Source organism: Arvicanthis niloticus, chromosome 3 (assembly GCF_011762505.2).
Source record: "Arvicanthis niloticus isolate mArvNil1 chromosome 3, mArvNil1.pat.X, whole genome shotgun sequence".
Taxonomy (NCBI): Eukaryota; Metazoa; Chordata; class Mammalia; order Rodentia; family Muridae; genus Arvicanthis; species Arvicanthis niloticus.
The window spans coordinates 54,339,221-54,360,571 of NC_047660.1; the positions used below are offsets into that span (position 1 = coordinate 54,339,221).

At 43.3% G+C, this 21,351-nt stretch overlaps 1 protein-coding gene across 4 annotated transcripts in view; it reads right to left on the minus strand.

The window, feature by feature from the left end:
* Window positions 1-21,351, minus strand: part of Ints9 (integrator complex subunit 9) — an 86,582-nt gene that overhangs the window by 14,145 nt on the left and 51,086 nt on the right. For 3 of the 4 annotated variants that reach the window (XM_034497348.2, XM_076930843.1, XM_076930844.1), the window contains 5 exons: window positions 18,496-18,616; window positions 17,739-17,873; window positions 8,684-8,795; window positions 5,146-5,326; window positions 188-248 (listed from right to left, as the gene is read on the minus strand). In XM_034497348.2, the coding sequence (XP_034353239.1) occupies window positions 188-248; window positions 5,146-5,326; window positions 8,684-8,795; window positions 17,739-17,873; window positions 18,496-18,616 (610 nt within the window). The remainder of the gene's footprint in view (window positions 1-187; window positions 249-5,145; window positions 5,327-8,683; window positions 8,796-17,738; window positions 17,874-18,495; window positions 18,617-21,351) is intronic. The other variant, XM_076930842.1, reaches the window with a different exon arrangement.

Here is a 21,351-nt window from a genome sequence, read left to right on the forward strand (position 1 = left end):
TGTTGTTGGAGTCCAGGCTGGCCTGGAACTCACAACCTGTCTGCCCTGCAGTGCTGGGTTTACAGGTGTCTGCCACAGTACCTGGCTCCACATAGGGATGTTTTAGGCATGAAGACTGCCACTATCCCATGTCATACCATCATCCACATTTCTTTTGGGCCCTTGCTCACGGGCTCTATTTTCTTACCTCTGCATGTGGGAAAGGTGGTTCTGGAAGATAAACTTTGCTCTGTTTGTTGTGACAAAGCCTTTAAAGAGGAAGACACAGGTGTTAGGCAGTGCACTGGGTATCTACCACCACCTAGTGGCAGTAGCACAGACACTAAACACTCAAGTTCTTGTAAAACTTCCTGGCACTGACTCTGAATACAAGCTGGGCCCAGCTCATGCAGGACGGTGTCTCTTGTAAGTACAGTTTTTATAAAAAAGCACAACAACAACAACAAACCCCTACTTGTTTAAAATAATCTTAGGTTTATAAGGTTGGAGAGTATGGTTATTGTGTCCCCGGTGTTAACAATATACACAACTGTAATCATTCTGTACCCAGCTCCTCTGTGCCCCAGGGTGGCCTAGAACTCACAAGTGCTGGTGTGACAGGCCCATGCCACTATACCTAGGTGAGTATGCTAGATACTCTGTTTTGAGTTTTGCTTTGTGCATGCTAGACAAGAACTCTGCCTTGGCACTGTGCCCCAGATTTGATTTGGATCTGAGCCGTTTTGCACTCTCAGTCTTGTTCCTGTTTCAGGATCCAGCCTGAGACAGCATGTTATGTTTAGCAGTTCTAGGGGCGAAAAGCACCTGCCTTTCTGAGACAGGCTTTCTGCTGACACACACGCCCTCGTCATTACAGTAGTGGTGTGAGCACTACTCACACCAGTTGCAGGGAACTGAGATGGGAGAATTTGAGTTTGAGGCCAGACTGGGTTACATACATAGCAAGACTTTGGCTCAAAACAGAAACTGCAGAGGAGCCTGGAAAACTGCAATGTGACAAACAAGACCAAAAACTCACCAACTGGCCAGTCGATGGGTGGTGACCAGGTTGGTCAGCGCGCACACACACACACACACACACACACACACACACACACACACGCATGCACATTATACTATGTTTTAGGATCCCTCCCTCCCTCCCCCCTCTCAAGACAGGGTTTCTCTGTGTAGCCCTGACTATCCTATAACTCGCTCTGTAGACCAGGTTGGCCTCAAACTCAGAGATCCAACTGCCTCTGCCTTCCGAGTGCTGGGATTAAAGTGTGTGCTACCAATGCCTAGCTTGGGTACTCTCTTTTAAGAACCCTGTTAAAATCCTGTAAAAACAAAGGGTTCAGAGGTAAGAATTTAGACTAAGTCTCCACAATGTATTGAGTTTTTCCTATCTATAGTTTTCTTTCATCTTTCTTTAAAAAATCTCTCTCTTTGGGGAAGGTAAACACATAGCAAACACATTTAGAGAATCACCTTATACATCTACATGGATAGATCTTGAACACTAGCTGTGTCTTCTTTCAGATTTAGGAAGGAGAAATCTGAGAGTTTAGTACTGTACCCTGAACAGTAGAGGGCAATGCAGAAGAGACCACAGTCTGATTAGTGACTGGCAAGTGTCAGGAAAGCACTTGTGGCCAGTTCTGCTAAGAGATATGTCCTCCCTCAGTTCTAGAATCTTCATGTAGGCACAACAGATAGGAGTTTCCATATCTTGCTGAGAAGCTAAAGGGTTTTCTTCTGGGGATTGCAGCTACTGGAGTTGAGCTCTGTGAGAATGTAGTACTCTCCTGAGAGACTCTGCTCCCAAAGCTAGAGCCACAGCAGGCCTGCACTGAGGGTACTATGGCTCAGGAAGAGGCTCTGGCACCTTCCCTTCCACCCTCTCCTCTAAAAAGAAAACAAACCCAGCAGGCAGGCAGGCAGGCAGGCAGGCAGGCAGGCAGGCAGGCAGGCAGGCAGGCAGGCAGGCAGGCAGGCAAGCAAAGGTGTCCTTAGTCTGGAGTTGGGACTGACACTGGAATGGCCTTAATGACACTTTCTTTCTTTCTTTTTTTTTTTTTTGGTTTTTCGAGACAGGGTTTCTCTGTGTAGTCCTGAGTGTCCTGGCACTCACTCTGTAGACCAGGCTGGCCTCGAACTCAGAAATCCGCCTGCCTCTGCCTCCCAAGTGCTGGGATTAAAGGCGTGCGCCACCACCGCCCGGCTTTCAAACTTTCAGTCCCTTGCTGCTTTCAGACGGTTACCAGCTGCCTAGAGGACTCCCACATGTAGCTCAGGAGGAGAATGGCAGTTGGCTAGGAGGAGGGAGCGCAGCACCTGACACTGGGAGAGCTTAGAAGAGCAAGACTTTTACTCTGTGTTCTCTTCTTGGTAAACCAGATTGCTAAGTCTGAGGGAAGAGCATACACCCCGATCTTTCTCCTCTTTAAGCTTTCCTTCTCCCCCTTTCCTGATGTCCCCCAAACCCTCTTGAGGAGCTGGCGCGGACATTCCTCCTCTCCCCAGGCAGTCACACTCACTCTGTGGCTCCCACCAATGCCAAGGGCCTCTCAAAGGGCCTGCGCTGACTTCCTGCTCTCTGCACTGGCAGTGCCCTGTGTACTCATGCGCACCACTTCTTTGAAGCAGGGTTTCATGTGGCTAAGGCTGGCTTCAAACTCACTATGTAGTTGAGGCTAGCTCTGAACTCTGGACTTTCCTTCCCTCAGACTTCTAACTGCTGAGATTGCAAGCAAGCACCACTCCACCCACCCTGCTCTATCATCACTCCTTAGTTCTCCTCTTTTCTGAAGATTTACTTATTTTGATTTTATGTACATGTGTGCTCAGCTTACACGTGTGTTTGTGTACCACATGTGCAGTGCCTGTAGAGGCTGAAGAGGGCCTAGCATCCCTTGGGACTAGAGTTACAGACAATTGTGAATGGCCATGTGGGCCTGGGAATGCAGCGCTCTTAGCCACTGAGCTCCTCTGGCCCCTTTTTTAGTTTTGATAAATGTGTTTGCCCTGAGTGACATTAACATCAGGGGAAAATAGGTGAAAGGTGTCCGGGAACTCTATTATCATTATGCTTTTCCGTAAATCTAAAATTATTCTAAAGCACAAAGTTTATTACTTAAACAGAAAAAAAATCCAAGATAAAATTAAAAAAAAAAAAGTATTAAAATGGAAAAAAAATGGCTAGAGCATGTTAACAAAAAGTTAATATCTTTAAGATATACATAGAGTTCAAATATGTAAGAGAGAGATAAAACCTCTAAGAGGTAAATGGGCAAAAAAGGAATAATTTACATAAAAATATTTTTGGCAAGTAGTATTAGATAATGAACATTAAAAATATTCCTATTCTTTATTCCAGTAATTCCACTTTTAGTAACTTACCTAAGGCAAATGCTATCATCATATATAGACAGAATAGTATCAATTTAAGATTTATTCCTAAAGGAAAAGCCCTGCCAGCCAATGAGAAGGCAATAAGCTAATTATACAGATGTACAGAGCGATGTGAGGAGACATTACTCCAGCCATGTGTGCTCACTGTGTGCTCACTGTATACTCACTGTATGCTGTGTGCTCACTGTGTGCTCACTGTATACTCACTGTCTGCTGTGTGCTCACTGTGTGCTCACTGTATACTCACTGTGTGCTCACTGTATACTCACTGTATGCTGTGTGCTCACTGTATACTGTGTGCTGTGTACTCACTGTGTGCTCACTGTATACTGTGTGCTCACTGTGTACTCACTGTGTGCTCACTGTATACTGTGTGCTCATTTTTTGGAAACAAGGTCTGGGCTGTTAACAGTCTGGCCTTGAACCTGTGTTCCTCCTGCCTCAGCTTCCCAAGTGCTGAGAAAGCAAACTTTGCTGCTCTTCACAAAGACTTCATAATGGTTTAATATTGAATGTCTTCTGTTACATAAGTACTGCACTACTGAGTTGCAGCCCCTTTAGGAAAACAAAATCAGAATTTAAAACTAAGAAGTGAAACTTAGCAAGGTGATATTTAAAACTGTTAACTACTCAACATGATTTCTAGGTCAGATGGGGTTTATTTGGACAGTGGTGGTGCGGGCTCCAGGTCTCTATTATTTTCTGTACTTTTTTTCTACATAAACATGGATTACCCACTTATGAACTAACAAACACCTGTAAACCAAAACCACAGAACGACCCTACAGCACTCTCACCCCTGTGTGCTGGGTGACGGCAATACTATAGGCACAGATCTGACAAGGTGGGGCACTGTCTATGGCCCGCAGGGCAGGACCTAGGAGTGTGCTGCAGTATTGGGGGTCTGCATGAAAACAAATTTCTAACATGTTAATTTAATCTGCAAATAATGCTTAGGGCACCCTATGTGGGGAAGACATTTGAGTGTAAGGATAAAAACAAGTGAGGACTAAGGACAAGGGACAGGCCTACTAACCAAGAGGAATGGAGTCAACTCAGGGAGATGCCCACAATCCAATGGGAAGGAAAATGCCATACACCAAAACCAGGTGTGGGGTGAGGGGCATAACACTGTGATATGTTATAATAGGGTGATGTGAAAATCCTATGTCAATGAGAAACTTAGTACATGCTGTGTCCATTCGGTCGCCATACCACTAAAACTTGATTGGACATATTCTATTCTGTGTCACATGGCTCCTGAAAATTTAGAAATAACATCTATCTTCACTCTCCTCTTTTTGACCAGGAAGTTAGACTCAAACTCCATGTACATGGCCAGAGCTCCATAACCTCACTATGTCTGTCTGCCCTAGGAGTTGATCTTGATAATAATAAAATGGATCTTCGATAAACGGGCTGTGGAAATAAAAATCTAGCTTTTCTTATCAGATATAGTTAATTACAAGACTATGAGTTTGGGGCTAAAGACCTTTTAGAATGAAACTTCTCTTTACAGAACATAGGAAAGTAAGCAATGATTTTTTTTTGAGAATAGGCTAACTTAAGCCTTTCTTATGCTTTCTTGGTACCTATGCTTCTAAACACAAGCAATGTATGAGATTTGACTTTCAGTAGTTCACACACATGCACATACATGAAGTCTCAAGTATTCTCAAGAGGTCACAATTATTTTCATTTTTACTGACTGAACATACTTAAGCAGAACTCAGAGAAAGGATACTGACTTACCACTCGGCAAAAATCTGGGAAAACTCAAGTGAACTGTTGGCCACTGGGGAGATGAAGTAGAAGGGGATGTTGGAGAGCCCAGCGGAGTCTATGTATTGATATAAGCACTCCAGGAGGTCGTAGATCACTCCTGAAGGGTAGCAGGGGACCAGCACGTTTCCTCCATTTCGAACTGTCAGAGCTAGAGATGTTGAGAGAGAAGACAGGACCAATAGGGCAAATGCATCCCTCAAAATGGCAATTATAGTTCTTCTATTTTCTTATGTATGATATTATTTACTTTTGAGACAGGGTCTTGTTATGTAGCTTTTGTCAGGTCATGCTCAACCCTAACTATAGGAGGATTTCTGGAAGCCAGATAAAGCTAGTATTTCTCAGGAACTTGTGAAACCAGTCCCCATCAACCAAAAGGAGGCATTTCCCTGAATCTGGCAGAAGGGGCAAAGGGCTACCTGTGGCACCAGGCTCCTTCAGTAGCCTAAGTACCAACTATACATTTCAAAGTTCATGGTGGTGACTGCAGCGCTTCTTGCCTCCTCCCAACCCTAACTGTCCTTCAGTCAGACTTCCCTTCTGTGGTGGTTTGAATAGGTTTGGCCCCTACAGACTACATATGTGAATGCTTGGCCCATAGGGAGTGGCACTATTTAGGAGGCATGGTCTTGTTGGAAGAAGTGTGTTATTGTGAGGTTTAAGGTCTTATATGCTCAAGTTATGCTCAGTATGGAACAGTCTTTCCTTGCTGCAAGATGTACAACTCTCAACTAGGTCTCTAGCACCATGTCTGCCTGTATGCGGCCATGACAATAATGGACTGAATCTCTGAAACTGTAAACCAGCCCCAGCTATTCATTCTCCTTATAACCCTGCTATTCTCACTGTGTTCTCTACCCCACCCTCTCCACACAAAACCTTCTGCCTCAGCCTGTTCTTATGACCCCACACACTTTTACAATTGTCTATTTCTTTTGTAGAGGAGTGCATATCAGGGCAATGCAGGGTTAAAGGCTGATGCCCCTGGTGGGTTTTAATGTCTTCAGTCAACCTGAGCTCCAGGCAACTCCTTCTCTCTAAATCCTATTTCAAAATTTCAGGATTGTCTCCGCTCAGTCTCTTACGGTAGCTGAGTGATCAGAAGGAACTAATCTATTCCCTTTTTAAGTCCTTTCACACTTTTTTGCACTAGTATATGTCTGTAAGAAACAGCCAGTTATGGAATGTAGAAATAATCACATTATGGGCTGTAATGTATTAAAAGTATAAATGGCTGAAAAACTGTAATCAAGTTGGCTTTTGCTTCACTTACAAAAGAACAGAAGCAGGTGGCTTTGGGAGGATCTGAAGTCTGGTGTCAAGGGTCGTCCCCACTCTTGCTGTGACACTCTCTAGAAGACAGTGTAGGATGAAGGAGACACTTCTGAGAGCCTGGCTCTAGTCTGCTTCTGCCCAGAGTTTGCCATTCCAACTGGCTAGGCTCAGTGTCCTCATTATTATGTGAGGGGATGAGGGAGGTCAGGGCATTTCAAGCTTTACTTTGTATAAAACTGCCAAGGGAGCATGCTGAACATGCATGGTTTCACCTAGTGGATCTGTGGCAGGACTTTCGAGTTAGGATTTTCATAGGATAACCATGATGATCTTGAGGAGAGTGATTAGTGGACAACCATCTGACATAGTGCATTAGATGTTGGGTTATCCTCAAATCTAAAAGTTTCTTGAGTTAGTGATTCTAGATTTTTAACAAATACACAAAACTCAGATTCTGTCTGAGACCAGCCCAACAACTTTTCTACAGTAAGAATAAATCACCTTTGCCTTTAGAGCAACAAAGAAGAGAGCATGTTTAGCAGCAAGGCTCGAGGGATTTCAAAGGACAGTGCCTTCCATGCACATAGAAGGCAGCCACTTCTTCCTGGAGCCCACGTAATACCACTTAACGTTGTTGGGAGGTGAAGGTCAGCCCTCAGCTCAGCTTGGGCAGTTAGCTCAGACTTAATGTTTTGTGCTCCCTGCCCCATCGAGTTTATATGTATGTGGCCAATATGATGATGCGCTGAAGCAGGAACTTGAGGAGGGAGGTAATCACATTTAGATTAGGTCATGGAGGCTGAGACCCCATGATGAGACTAGTGCCTCTGTAAGAAGAGGAATGGAGACAAACGTCTTTGCTCTACATGAAGATGCAGAAAAAGGGTGGCCACGTGGGTCTCAGAGTTCCCCTGTCTCCAGACTGTGAGACAAATGCTCACTGCCTAAGCCACTTCTGTTAGTCCAAAGGAAACTACAATTTTCCAAACTCCAAAACACATATACCTAGAAGTGAGCTCAGCTTGGACTATCAGAAGATTTCTGGTGGTTAGATAAAAGCCAACACACCTCAGAAACTTGTGAAACAGGTTCCCATCTACCTCAAACAGTCACTTCTTTTACTTTGGCAGAGGGACAAACGGCTACCTGTGGTGCCTATTAGCATATGAAAGCGCATGCAGGCCTCTACTTTCCCACAGTATCACATGTACAGACACCTGTTAGACATTTCAAAGTTTACGCCAGCTCCTAGCCCTTCTTAAACTCCCTCCAGATACACATTCTCGTTATAACCCTGCTATTCATTCATTCACTCACTCACTCATTCATATTCTCTCTCTCTCTCTCTCTCTCTCTCTCTCTCTCTCTCTCTCTCTCTCTCTCTCTCTCTCAGGCTCTGTTCTGTTCTGCTCCTGATTCTCTTATCATATTTTCTCTACTCTATCTCCTGCTATTCTCTCCTCTCTCTTAGATAGTTTTGGCCAGGTCCTGTCTATAGCCCGTGCTCAGTCTACTTTCTTTCTCTCCTCTGGACTCTGCCTCTGGCTATTCTTTCTCTCATATCTACAATAAAACTTTTTCCTTAATCAAGCCATGGGGCAGTAAAGTTGTTAGTTCATAAACCAATGATGATATTTTGTTATAGCAGTCTGTACATACAAAGACAGCAGCCAGCCTACTATCTTAAAATAAGGACAGGATTGTGAGATTTCACTGACCATCTAATCTATAAGACAGTAAATGTCTTCCAGGCAGAAAACATCCTAGAGGGCTTGCAATTAAAATTTTCCCAAAGGAAGAAGAAAAATAAAAGCAACCAGATATTAGTGGGAACAATCCCATGCTTCTCTATTTTCACTGTGTGAGTCATTTCAAGTGTGGGTCATTCTGTGCTAGTATTTGCAAAGCAGAGTGAGGGAGTGTGACTCTTCTGCTGTTACAAGTGAGCACACAGCCTGGCCAAACCCACCACAGCGAGGAGTTAACTAACATGGTCTGCGTGTGCAGTATCTCTTCTAGAAAGTGCTAACAATTCTGACGTGTGGCTGTACAGCTCCGAGCCTACCTTCAGATTCACATTCCTTAAGAACGGCTCCAGTGGACAACAATTCATTCTGAGGGAAAAACTAAGGGGTGGAAGTAAATGGGAGCAGGGAGGCTTCAAAGAGACACCAAAGGGCAGGACTCAAATGAGAAATGAATCCAAGTGCAGCACTGAGTGGCCCCTTACCGAGGTTGCTGCAGAACTCGCCCACCATGCCATCCGGGTTTGCAGTAGGGATCTGTGTCAGCCCTGTGAGAATCAGAACGTCACTGTTTTTGAGAGAAGCTTGGTCCATTGGCTGAAAGAGAAAAAAAAAAAAAAGCTCCAATTAGAACTTGTGACCAGTGGAGGGACCAGAGCAAATGCGTTCTTGCTATGTCTAGTCCAGCGGCAGCTCTCCCACAGGGAGCAACAGTTCTGCCATGACTGGCTGGCCACACACCATATCCAGCTTCACAGAGGTAGACATTTAAGATCACTGTTTCCCTATCTACTTGTGTTTTTCAATCACAGATAAGGCTCTCTGTGTCTACAGTGCTTCCCTCTTCAGAATGCCGGCGACATGCATTCATGGTGTTTTGAAACTTTGATATGGTTCAACCTAGAGGGTGTGCAAGACAAGGCTGCTGAGCTCACTTCCATAGTTTGTGGTTTGTTCCAAGGTAGGGCCTGAGAATCTGCATTTCTAGCAAGTTCCTAGGGAATGCTCCTGCTGCTTGCCTGGGAATTACATTTGAACTGAGTAGCTGCATTCTCAGAATAGCTGTGAAGTGTGAAGCAAGCAAATGTTATGGGAAGACAGGTGCAAGGTGATTTACCTACGTATCAAGGGTAGAAAAACCAGAAGGAACACTGGGTTAGAAACTTAGTCCTCTTCCCAATTCTACAACTAGCCTTATAATATGAGCAAGCTTTGAGCCAAGTTTCCTGTGAGATGGGACAGTCCTGACCTGCTTCCTTTAGTTGAGTTTTGTGAGTCTTGGGGGCTCACACACTCTCTGCTTGTGAATTGTGAACCCCACTGGCACATGACGATGAGTTCTTTAAGATGTTAGATTTAAACTGTGATTGTTTCCAGAGCACTTAAAAACATTCTGCTTTTCTGCATAAACTAGGATTTGGTTGGAAACAAAGCTGCAAAAACTGAGAGGCCAGAGAGTCCATAAATGTTTTTATCTTGTTAAGAAGTGTCATTCCTCTTTTCTTTTCTTTTCTTTCTTTCTTTCTTTTTTTTTGTTTTTTTGTTTTTTTGTTTTTTGTTTTTTCGAGACAGGGTTTCTCTGTGTAGCCCTGGCTGTCCTAGAACTCACTCTGTAGACCAGGCTGGCCTTGAACTCAGAAATCTGCCTGCCTCTGCCTCCCAAGAGCTGGGATTAAAGGCGTCCACCACCACTGCCCGGCCATTCCTCTTTTCCATGCCACAGTATATACCCCAGTAAAGAAAGGACATCCAAACAGAGCAGGCTAGCAAAGCCTCAAATCTGGAGTGTCCCCTTTGAGTATCTGTAACTCTTAAGAGATTCTCCTTTAACACTGAGTATGGAAGTACGGAGGCACTGGCTTCATTATTTTGTTAAATAAGAAGACATGGTCCCGTTATAAATAAACTGCATTATAACCGGGAAGAAACTTCCTTAACTGGGTTCAGAGGGCTCAGGGTGGAACAGGCAGTGCGTGACTAGCTTGTCTCCTCTCCTCAGATGTTTACTAATGTGTCTAGCAGCCCTTTCCCTTCTTGAGCAGAACGACTCAGGTCCATCCATACTATGTACCACTGTTTCTACAAAAGGAAGGAAGTGTGCACTGCTGGGGGCACAGCCGTTTGTACAGTAGCTATGCAATAAGCCTTGTACTGTTTCCTGTGAATACAGAAGGAAACTGAACTGGTAACAAAGGGGACACAGCAGTACAGTAGGTGGCATATTAGGCTTAAGACAGTAACAATTTTATATATACATTAGATTATACTGACTGAGATGGAGGTAGAACTCAGAGGGCCCCAAAATTTCCTGAAATGGTGTATGTGATTCTGTGTGCCTTTGCAGATTTAATTGGATGGTCAGAAAGGGCCATGACCCCTAAAAGTCTAAGACTGACTGATCCAGAAGAAAACACAATGGGGACAAACCATACTGAAAGGACACTATCTCTGAGCTTCAGTCATCAACACCATCTTTTGAAAATTAAAACCCCACAAATTTTATATTATAAAATATAGGGCAGTGCTCTGGTCTGAGTACTACTGAGCTGGAACCATTACAAGATACTTGGTGTTCCGGTTTTACAGATGTTAGTAATTTTAGCCCAAGCAGAGACAGCCTCATTCACTCCCAGGGCTCCAGGACAGACACAGGCTTAAAAGGCTTTAGTGACACCCTCCAATACCAGGTGACATTCAAATGTCTGTACTGCTCCAAGGCAAATACAGGCATTGCTGGTGTCAGCAGCACTTTAGGAGTGATAAAAGGGGATACTTTGTTTAAACACAAACAGAAAAACTTATCTTGCTCAGCTCAAGAATTAAAAGCACCTCACTGACAGCTATAAACAGATGGAATAAAATAGTAAAAACTCTATGCTGAGGGGCCTGGAAAGATGGTTCAGGGTTAAGATTACCAGCTGCTCTAGCAAAGAACTAGAGTTCAGTTCCCATAACCTACACAATGACTCAGAATCGTCCTTAACTCTAGTTCTAGGGCATCTGATACCCTCTTCTTGTCTCTGCAGGTTCCAGGCCTGCATGTGGCACCCAGACACATATACATGCAGGTAAAACATTTATATGCATAAAATAAAAACAAAAACCAAACTCTAGGGCTACTGAGAACTGTCTTTACCAAATTTGTCCTCTAAAAATTAGTTTTTTGTTTGTTTGTTTGTTTGAGACAGAGTTTCTCTGTATAGTCCTGGCTGTCCTAGAACTCTCTGTAGACCAAGCTGGCCTTGAACTCACAGAGATCCACCTGCCACTGCCTCTCTAGTACAGGGATCAAAGGCATGTGCTACCATGCCTGGCTAACTTTAATTTTATAAGCACACACTGACTTATAAAATACCAGGTTTGACATTTCCCTTCACATGTGCAATCCATGTTGATCAGATTCACTTCTCTGCCTCCTTCCTGCCTTCTTCCCTCCCAACAGTCTCTTTGTCTTTCCACTTGACTTCTATGTTTTTGTGTATGCAAGTACAGTAGTGTGTATGTACACATGTATGTACATGAAGGTGTGCATGCCTGTGTGTGCATCTGCAGAATCCAGTAGCAAAAAGAGGAAGTGTAGCTGGGAAAGGGCTAACAAGGTCAGAATGACGTCTATGAACAGGGTGGGCAATGTCAGCAGCCTGAAACGAGGATTGGCTATTCATAACGCAATGAAGGCCAAGAGGGCGGGGGAAATGCAGAACAAGGCCCCTAAGTAAGGTGAGGTTCTGATTTCACTCTTAGATGTGAAACAGGATCCAGCCAGAAGCAAGCCAGTGTGCAGAAGACTAGAGATTGAAATATACAGGAGAAATGGCAGCCTGGTTGAGAGAACGTGAAAACAGTAGTCAGCAACAATGCACGGAAATCTCAAGATCCTTTACAAAAGTTAAAAACCCCACAAATGAAATGGTTAAGGATTTATTGCCTAGGAAAGAAAGAAATACTTCCCCAACCATAAACTACAACTCTGCCCTTCAAAACCAACTCAAACCCCACCCTTCAATGAGTTCCTCCAGCCCTAGACTCCAGTGTGCTTCTGGTCTTATAATAATGTTGTCTGGCAGCACAGTGGAGGAAACCTCTTCCCCTATCGGAGCATCTGTAAAGGTCACATCCAGCATCTTTCTTCTCTTGCCTCTTTAGACACTCTACTGCTAAGGGGTGGGGCTTAGGGAATAGCTTTGACTCAAGGAGGAAATTAATATATAAACACATACAGGAATGCACTTAGGCAGCACTCATTATTTTTGAGAGAAGGACATACTTTGAGGAGAGACAGTGTCCACACAAATGAGACAAACAATGGAGAAAGATATGAGAGGCCAGCCAGCCGTGATCCTCTCCTGGCTTCCGGGAGACCCAGTAACTGAGCCAGGGGTGCTGAAGATTCAGGGACTTTGTATCTCAGCTTTTTTGTGGGCCTTGTTCCAATGATATGTTGTTCAGCTTTCACTGTGGAATATCTACATCAAAGTACTGCATCAGAAACCAAAACAAATCAACAAACAGCAACAAAACTTTTGGGAAAATTCAGAAGAAAATTGTCAACAATACAAAATCAAACCAACCAACCAACCAAGTGGTCACCTCAGATCTGAACAACAGTTTTAAGGGCTTTAAATTTACAATATTTTCTTTAGATTTATGAGAGGAATACACATTTATAAGAGCACGAACAAGACAAAGATATAAACTCTGTCTAGGTGCTCACAAGCCAGGAACTGCTGAAGGGAGCATGGCTGATACCCACATCATGTAACTCATTCAGTCAGAACGACCAGTCTTGTCAGGTGCAGCAAGATGGATGTGACCGGGAACAAACTGAGAACAGTACATTAGGAAATAGGAAATTACCAGCTACAGAAATGCAGACAGCAAAGTACTGCATGTTCTCTTTCATGTGCTGAAAGAAAAAAGATAGATAAATAATCCATACCCACCCCTCACACACAAACCAAAGAGGACAGTGATTACAAGGCACTGGGAAGAGGAGGTGTTGAGAACGAAGGAACAATGGCTGGCTATGATCAGTATGCACTGCACGAATGTGTGGAAATAGCACAGGGAAATACATTAGTATGTACAATTAATTGTGCTAACAGAAACAAAAACAAGAATTAAAAAAAAAAGTCCTGTCTAACCCAAGTCTGTCCAGACAGAATGAACTAAAAACAAAACTGTAGTAACATGTCATTGGGTTATTTAAGGAATGAACATGGTGGGACACATTATGACCTATTTAAGATGAACCACAAAGCACTGCACACCAAAAATCTAACAGTTAAATGATAAAAGGAGAGTTTTTTTACATTTACAAAGATGAAATGGATAAAGCAACAGAGTAAACTATAAGATATAAGGAAGAAAATAAAGGGCAGAATAAAGAACAAAAATGTATTAATAGTCTGCAGGTCACATGATTATCTCAGACTCAGTGAAAACATTCTATAAGGGGCCATGCCTTTAAAAAAAATCAAAAATGAGGAAGAGAGGAGAATGTTCTTGATAAATAGGTATAAATCATGATGCACTGCATCTAAGAGACTGCAAAAGCACCATCTAAGGGACTGCAAAAGCACCATTCAAGGGACTGCAAAAGCACCATCCAAGGGACTGCAAAAGCACCATCCAAGGGACTGCAAAAGCATCATCTAAGAAACTGCAAAAGCACCATCCAAGGGACTGCAAAAGCATCATCCAAGGGACTGCAAAAGCATCATCTAAGAAACTGCAAAAGCACCATCCAAGGGACTGCAAAAGCATCATCTAAGAAACTGCAAAAGCACCATCCACGGGACTGCAAAAGCACCATCCAAGGGACTGCAAAAGCACCATCCAAGGGACTGCAGATTTTAAAGCACTCCCTTTAAAATCTGGCACACAACAAGGACAGCAGCAAGCATCACTTGTTAACATCCCGCCATGGAAGGTGCACTGCAGTTGGAGGGTTGGGCATGGTGCCCGAGTGGCGTGCCAGCAGAGCAAGCACTGAGAACATGTGTCCTTCCCTCTTGTTCAGGACACTCTGCAATGGTCCCAATTTTCTTCTCTCTTTCCAGCCATACTTACACAAGATTATTTTCCTGAAGATCGATCTCTAGCCTCTGGCCTTTTGTTTATATAAAGTATGATGATTCTCCAGTTTGTTTCTAGACTTGTCGTCAACCCAGGTTCAGGCTGTATTTCTAGCTAATACCCTCTCGGTTGATGATAGCCCACCAGTATCAACAACCTACTTTCCTTCACCTTGCCTACCCTTTGTCAGATGCATTATCCTATGATCCCTACCCTCAATGCTATCCACACACAGAATCTTTGACTTTATTTCTCCATCAATAAATGCTCTACATTTTTAAAAACCATTTTGAAGTCTGTATTTATTCTATGAGCATGTGTGTGCACTTGTGGCCTGGTAAGAGGACAACCTGCGGGTCCTAGGGACTAACCTCAGGTCATCAGAGTTGGCAAACAGGCACCATTACCCGCTGAGCCATCTTGCTGGCCCAGCATAAAGGCTTTTTTTTTTTTTTTTTTTTTTTTTAAGTTTTTCGAGACAGGATTTCTCTGTTAGCCCTGGCTGTCCTGGAACTCACTCTGTAGACCAGGCTGGCTTCAAACTCAGAAATCCGCCTGCCTCTGCCTCCCAAGTGCTGGGATTAAAGGCGTGCGCCACCACTGCCTGGCCATAAAGGCTTCTTGAACTAAAGTCTTGCTTATGTTCTCTTAAAGCCACCTCTCCTCTCCTGCTGCCTCTGGCTTGGGGAGAAGGCTCTTTGCCCTGTGTTTACAGATCACTGCACCAGCTTGTATGGTGTTCCTCTGCTCACAGGGGCTCCAACCGGGCAGACCTGAGGACGGCAGACTTTCTGTGACGTTTACCTTTAAATCTGCCATTATAGCATATACTGAGCTATAAGTGATTCACAAACAGGTGTGTCTGTAACCCAATAAAACCTTTTCAGACTAAGTACTGGGCTAGATACAGCCCCAGAGCCAGTTTCTTGGCTTCTACTGTAGAACATCATGCTTTGTTCAAAATAAAACTTCTTTATTCCCACTTATTCAATATAAACACAACAATGTGGGTAAAGGGAAAAAATATATTTTCTCCCTTTGTTACATATAGCACAGGTTACCAACTGGAGATTAAAACCAATTATTTAGGTATGTTGCTCATCATCCTCGAGACCTTATTTTCCCTTTAAATTTATGGCCCTTGGAAGGACAATTTACTGGAAATTACGTCAACAGTACTGTAAAGGTTTTGATCTAAGCAGGACAAATCAGAGCGGCTGGCAGCCAAGTTACCCTTCTGTCTTTTAGGGCAGAATACATCAAGAATGAAAGCAGCTGCCAATAAAAAATTTTGATTCAATGAGGCAGACTGTGATGACACTGATGGGATTGTGATCTCAGTAAGCGGGAAGGGCCCAGAGTTCTGCTAGCTACAGGAAAAAAAACACAGAGACTTGTCTCCTCCAGACCCTGCTTGTAAAAGAACGTATAAGCCAGGGTGGTGGTACATTTGTAATGACAGCATTACAGTGTTCAAGGCCATACTTAGCTATATATGAAGCTTAAAGCCAACCTGGGTTACATGAGAACCTGCCCATGCCCCCACAGAAAACATGAATAAACATGGCAGACTGACAGTAGCACCTGGTGTTTCAAACAGAACACAGAGTCCTTTTTCCTATTTGAATATACAGTATGCTAGCCAGCTTGAGTTTGCCATTATGTAAGGTATATATATGTGTGTGTGTGTTTGTACGCATACAAACAAATGTTTAAATCATACATTTATCTGTCACAAATACAGCAAATACTTCTACAACATGGGAAGTTTCTGTATGAAGCATGGCAAGCCCTAATCCCACAAAGGGACAGAGCACAGGGACAAAGATCCCTATGTACCCAAGGAGAGCAATTCTGTGGCAGAATGAGGAAGCTGCAGTATGGACCAAAGCAACCATAAGGGAAGGGGCAGAACTCTGAAGGAAGCAGAGGGCCCAGGCTCCAGGTCTAAGGCAGAAGGGCCTCAATCCATATCTAAGTTTCACCTTCTGTTTTATTATGAAGACAGCAACATCTTAAGGTTATGTTCATAAAGTAACAAATTTCAAAGATAAAATGTGACAGGGACTCCCACAAGTTATCTATATATTCAGCAACTGGCTACCTAATCTTGACCACTTTCCCTTTACAAATTCAAAAGAACCAGGGTGTATAAAACAAACAGTAAGTTCTCTACAAATACCTGAGGATTAAATATTCCTAACAATATTTATGTATATTTTATTGTCAAATGTAACTGTAATGCATGACTAACTTAAATCTCCTAATAACATTAAAATACAACGGGAAGTGGTTGTGGGTTGGTGTATGTCTTTAAGCCTAGCACTTGGGAGGCAGAGGTGGGTCAATCTCTCATTGGAAGCCAGCCTGGTCTAGACAGTGAGTTCCAGGCTAGCCAGCCAGAGCTACAAGGTTAAGACCCTGTTTGAATAAAAGAAAACGAAACATACAATAGGCAGGGGCTTGGGAAGTAGCTCCTGCAGCATAAGCATGAAGACCTGAGTTTGAATCCCTAGTACCTACTTAAAGAGCTGAGTCTGATGGTACATCTTGTAACCTATCTGAGCTGGGATGGAGACAGATGGCTCCTTGAAGCTCATTGGCTAGTCAGTCAAGCAAAATTGGTATCCTTCAAGTTCATGAGAAATCATATCTCAAGGAATCAGGGTAGAGATGGATCAAGCAAAGACTTTGACCCTTTTCTTTATACACATGTACATATATGTCAATGCTAACAAGTACGTACACACACACACACACACACACACAAATAAAATGATCCAATCAGAACACATTCCAGTCTACTAAGGCGTGTGAGTGACCTGCCTGTCCCTTCCCTGGCTGTGCACAAGGGCTTTCTCTGCTCATTCAACAATGTCCTGCCTGCTCTGCTCCAGGGCCTCCATGAGCCATCTCGCTAGGCTTTACCTCACAGCTTTACTTGGCTCTTTAATCTGGGTTTCAAATGGACTGTCCAATCTAAACTATCTCCAGTGCTCTAGAACTAAAGCCACTGTGCTGTCTACGGGCTTCCTACCCCAGTCTAAGTCACACAACTCAGTTAGCTACTCATCTTTGTCCTGGTCACTCTCAACTGAAGACAAGATGTACCAGCAGAGACCTTGCCTAGTGCTCACTCAATCCTGACACTGAGATCAGGGCCTGATACCTGCCCTCAGTACATATTCAGCAGTTAGTATGTGCTGAGAGAATCAACCATTTCTATGTTCTCCAAGGCCAGGGGCTTGGAAGGACTGGGAATCAACATCCTAGATGTGACCCTGAGAACAACACAATTCCTTCTGAAGAAACCAGATCCTGAACATGGAGACCTAGACAGGCTAACTAACTCTCCCAGAGTATCATAAGAGATTGTGAAGGTTTGAAAACTGTTCATAGCACACTGGGGACATTCTGAATTTGAATTATATATAGGTTGGTGGTGATTAAAAGATAACTTACCTGAGGGTGTGTGGTAAGCAAGGAGGATCCAGAGACATAAGATACTTTCTCATAATGAGACTGAATAATCCAGTTGGAGCTTCCAAGGGCATAGCCAGAGCTCAGAGGGGTTACCTGGACAGCACCAAAGAGCTCCTAAAAGAACCACACAAAGAACACGCCAGCTGTCAGCAAGCCATGTCGGCTTAAAGGGGAAAGCAGTGGAAATGTCCTTATTTAAAGCAAACTGGAAACAGACGGAGATGGTGGAGGCTGTGCAGTAACGGAAGCAGCCCTGTAGTCTGTCACCTCAGCTCCTTCTCATGCTCTGTCACCAGGCATAGGGGCCCAGGCATTAAAAGGCAAGTTAGGAAAGAGTCAAGAGCCAAAGACCAGTTTTCCCTTTCCACCTTAGGTTAGGTTCCAGTTCTGAGTGGCCTCAGCTGCAGGTCAACTATAGCTGGAATCCTTATCATTAGATCAGCTCTCAAGTCCCCCTTGGTAAACAAACACTTCTGTTTCCAATTGCCATTGTCTCAGATAGGTAAACTTGTGTCTGGTTTCTCAGGTGACAGGGTGGAACAGATGCCTTTCTCTAGATTCCTCACCAGCTGACCAACCCAGTTCTCAGGGTTGATGAATGAGCACCACTGAAAAGCATGGAGGGTAGAAAATCTGTCTGCATTCTCTTTCCCTGGAGCTCTCATGAGGGTTACAGGGCAACGTGGAAAGAGAGTTGTGGGAATCCCCCAGGGACCTGACCCAAACTGACACTCACGATTTTCTGGGAATATCCCACCAGCTGGATTTTACTGAGGGCTGAGTTCACCTCCTGCATTGTGTAGCATCTTCTCCAGGTGGACACTTCTACTGCATCCTTGAGAGGAGAGGGCAGCAGCCTGCAAACACACCACAAGGACAATCACTAGGTGAGCATGCCATCAGTTAACAGAGATTTCTAGTAATATGACCATTTTACTCAAGTTGGGCAATTTATTGACATAGGACTGTTCATGGATTCTTTAATAATCATTATTTATGTAAGGCCAGTATTGTTGCCTTTTCCTGATTCTAATAATTTGAGTTTTTTTCAATCCAAGATTGTCAACTTTATTGATTAAAAAAAAAGTGTGTGTGCAGTGGCTCAGTGGGTAATAGTACTTGCTGACCAAGCTTGATAACCTGAGTTTAATCCCTGAAATCTATGTAAAAAAGCTGGATGGGGTGGTAGGCATTCGTAATCCCAGGTCTCTTACTGTGAGATGGGAAAAGAGACAGGAGAATGGGCAACAAGTTTACAGGCCAGCTAGCCTGGAGTGTGGAGCATAGTGGTAGGAAAAACGAGAGGCCCCTGACTTCCAAAAGTTGTCCTCTGACCACTTGGGTATCATACCATGTACACACCCACACTTTCACATGTATGCATGAAAATACACACACACACACACACACACACACACACAATTTTAAACCTTTCAATTTTGTTGATTTTTCTATTATGTTTCTATTTCCATTTTATTTATCTAGCATATAGTTATAATTTTTAAAATCTATACTGATAGTCCCTACAGTCCAACTGGACTGTCCAGTCATTCCCCTTTTTTTCTTCCTTCCTCCCACCCTTCCTTCTCTCTCTCTTCCTCCCTTTTCTCCCTCCCTCCTTCCCTTCCTTAGTCCTAGCTGTCTTGAACTCAGAGATCCATCTGCCTCTGCCTCCCAAGTGTGGGACTAAAGGCGTGCGCCACCACTGCCCAGCTTCACATTTATTTTTATTACTGATAAAGTTAAACTATATTTTCCAATTTGATTTTTACTGTTTGTCTTACCTCTTCCTCATTTTTGTCTTTCCATTACTACTTTCTTCTGGGCTAATTTCTGATGTAGCTGTTAAATTTCTTTTCCATCATTTTAAAAGTTATTTTATTAACAGTGTTTGAAGGTTTATCATATTGTGAGAGCAAAACAGGAAAAATAGACCTTGCAAGTTAAGGTTTCTGTTTGCAGCTAAGACAGATACGAATAGGTTCCCTTTGTCCCGTGCAGCTTGAAATTTCTGTTTATAGTTAAACAGTAAGTTCCTGTGTTAAGTCCTTGAAGTTAAGGTTTCTATCTGTAAGTTCCTGTGTCTTAGATCCGAGGTAAACTACAAAACATGTTTTTCACCAAACACTAAGCTTGGAGCCCCATTCCCATGATTCCTTCCCTTCCATTGTATCTTTCTAACAATGTAAACAGCGAACCCTCTCTGTAAACACCTTATCTCTCTAATAAAAGGGAACTCAAGAGGAAGGCAGGGGCTGCCCTCTAAAATCCTGACTTAGGGAAAGGCTGGGCAGTCCCAAGTGTACCTCAAATTAAGCCTGCTCCAATTGGATAATCATAAATTTGGTCTTTCTTTTCAAAAATTTCAAGTTCAATAATATATACTTAAAAAACAATTGATTTCATTTCTATTTTTCATCCGTATGTGTGAATAAAAGATTGTATGTGCATCATGTAAGTGGGTGATACCAAGAAGACCAGAAGGGGGAGCCAGATCCCTGAAAGTAGAGTTAAAGGCAGTTATGATCTGTAATGTGGAAGTTGGGAACCAAACCCAGGCCCTCTGCAAGAGCAGCAGGTTCTTCTAATTACCAAGCTGTCTCTCCAGCCCCTTATCATATGCATACACAGAACATTTCTACTTGAACTACACACATTTGTTTGTTTTCCCACAGTGCTAGGGATTCCCAGGCCCTTGTATATTGTGGCTCATGCTCTGCCTCTGAGCTATACCCTAGACCAGGCATTTCTACCTAAGATCTCACATTCTTTTTCCTGTTAACAAAAGATAAATAGACTTCACCAGTGAGGCTGAGAAAGAATGAATTTAATACTGGTGAGGCTCAGCATAAAGGGGAATAAACTATGACCTGTGTGACCTTTAACACCAGCATCAAAAACATCCCTTGATGAAAAAATATTGTTTAAAAATATATATAAGGAATTATCTGTGTGAGCCTGACTGTACAATCTAAGTTAATGCACTCCTTGTGAATTGAATGTGTGCATTAGCCTCTTTTTTTCCCAAAACACACTAAGCAGCAGAGAGTTTCACACTCTCACATATATACAAACACATACCACAACACAGGTACCCACCCTCATCTGTACTTTAATGGTTCTCCCTGTACTTAGGGTAAAATTCAAGGTTCTAAGTTGTATTCTATCTAGATTTCTACAAGAGGTATTATGAGATGATGGAAAGATGGGAGTGACATCTAGACATGCCTAGATTTCAACCCAAATGTGCTACACTGACAGTTACCATGGCTAGGTAGCACGTGCATTGTCCCTCAACCCAGAGACTCTGAGGAGTGGCAGTGGCTCTGAACTCTCTCTCCAGGGTCTTGAGAAAGAAGCGAAGCTACTACCTATCCTTAGTTCCTCCTTGAAAATCCCACCACCAGGGTCCAGTGCTTGGGCCTCCCAGGGCCGACTTCCAGGGAAAATAAGGACTTCTTTCTCCCTTGGGCTGCATGGGAGCCAGACTCATTGACTTCAGGCCAGGGATGGAAGGCTATAGTGGGCATGGCTAGAAGAGCAGAGTGCTTTCAGGTGAATGTGCTTTATATGGCTCCCCTGCAACTGGCTC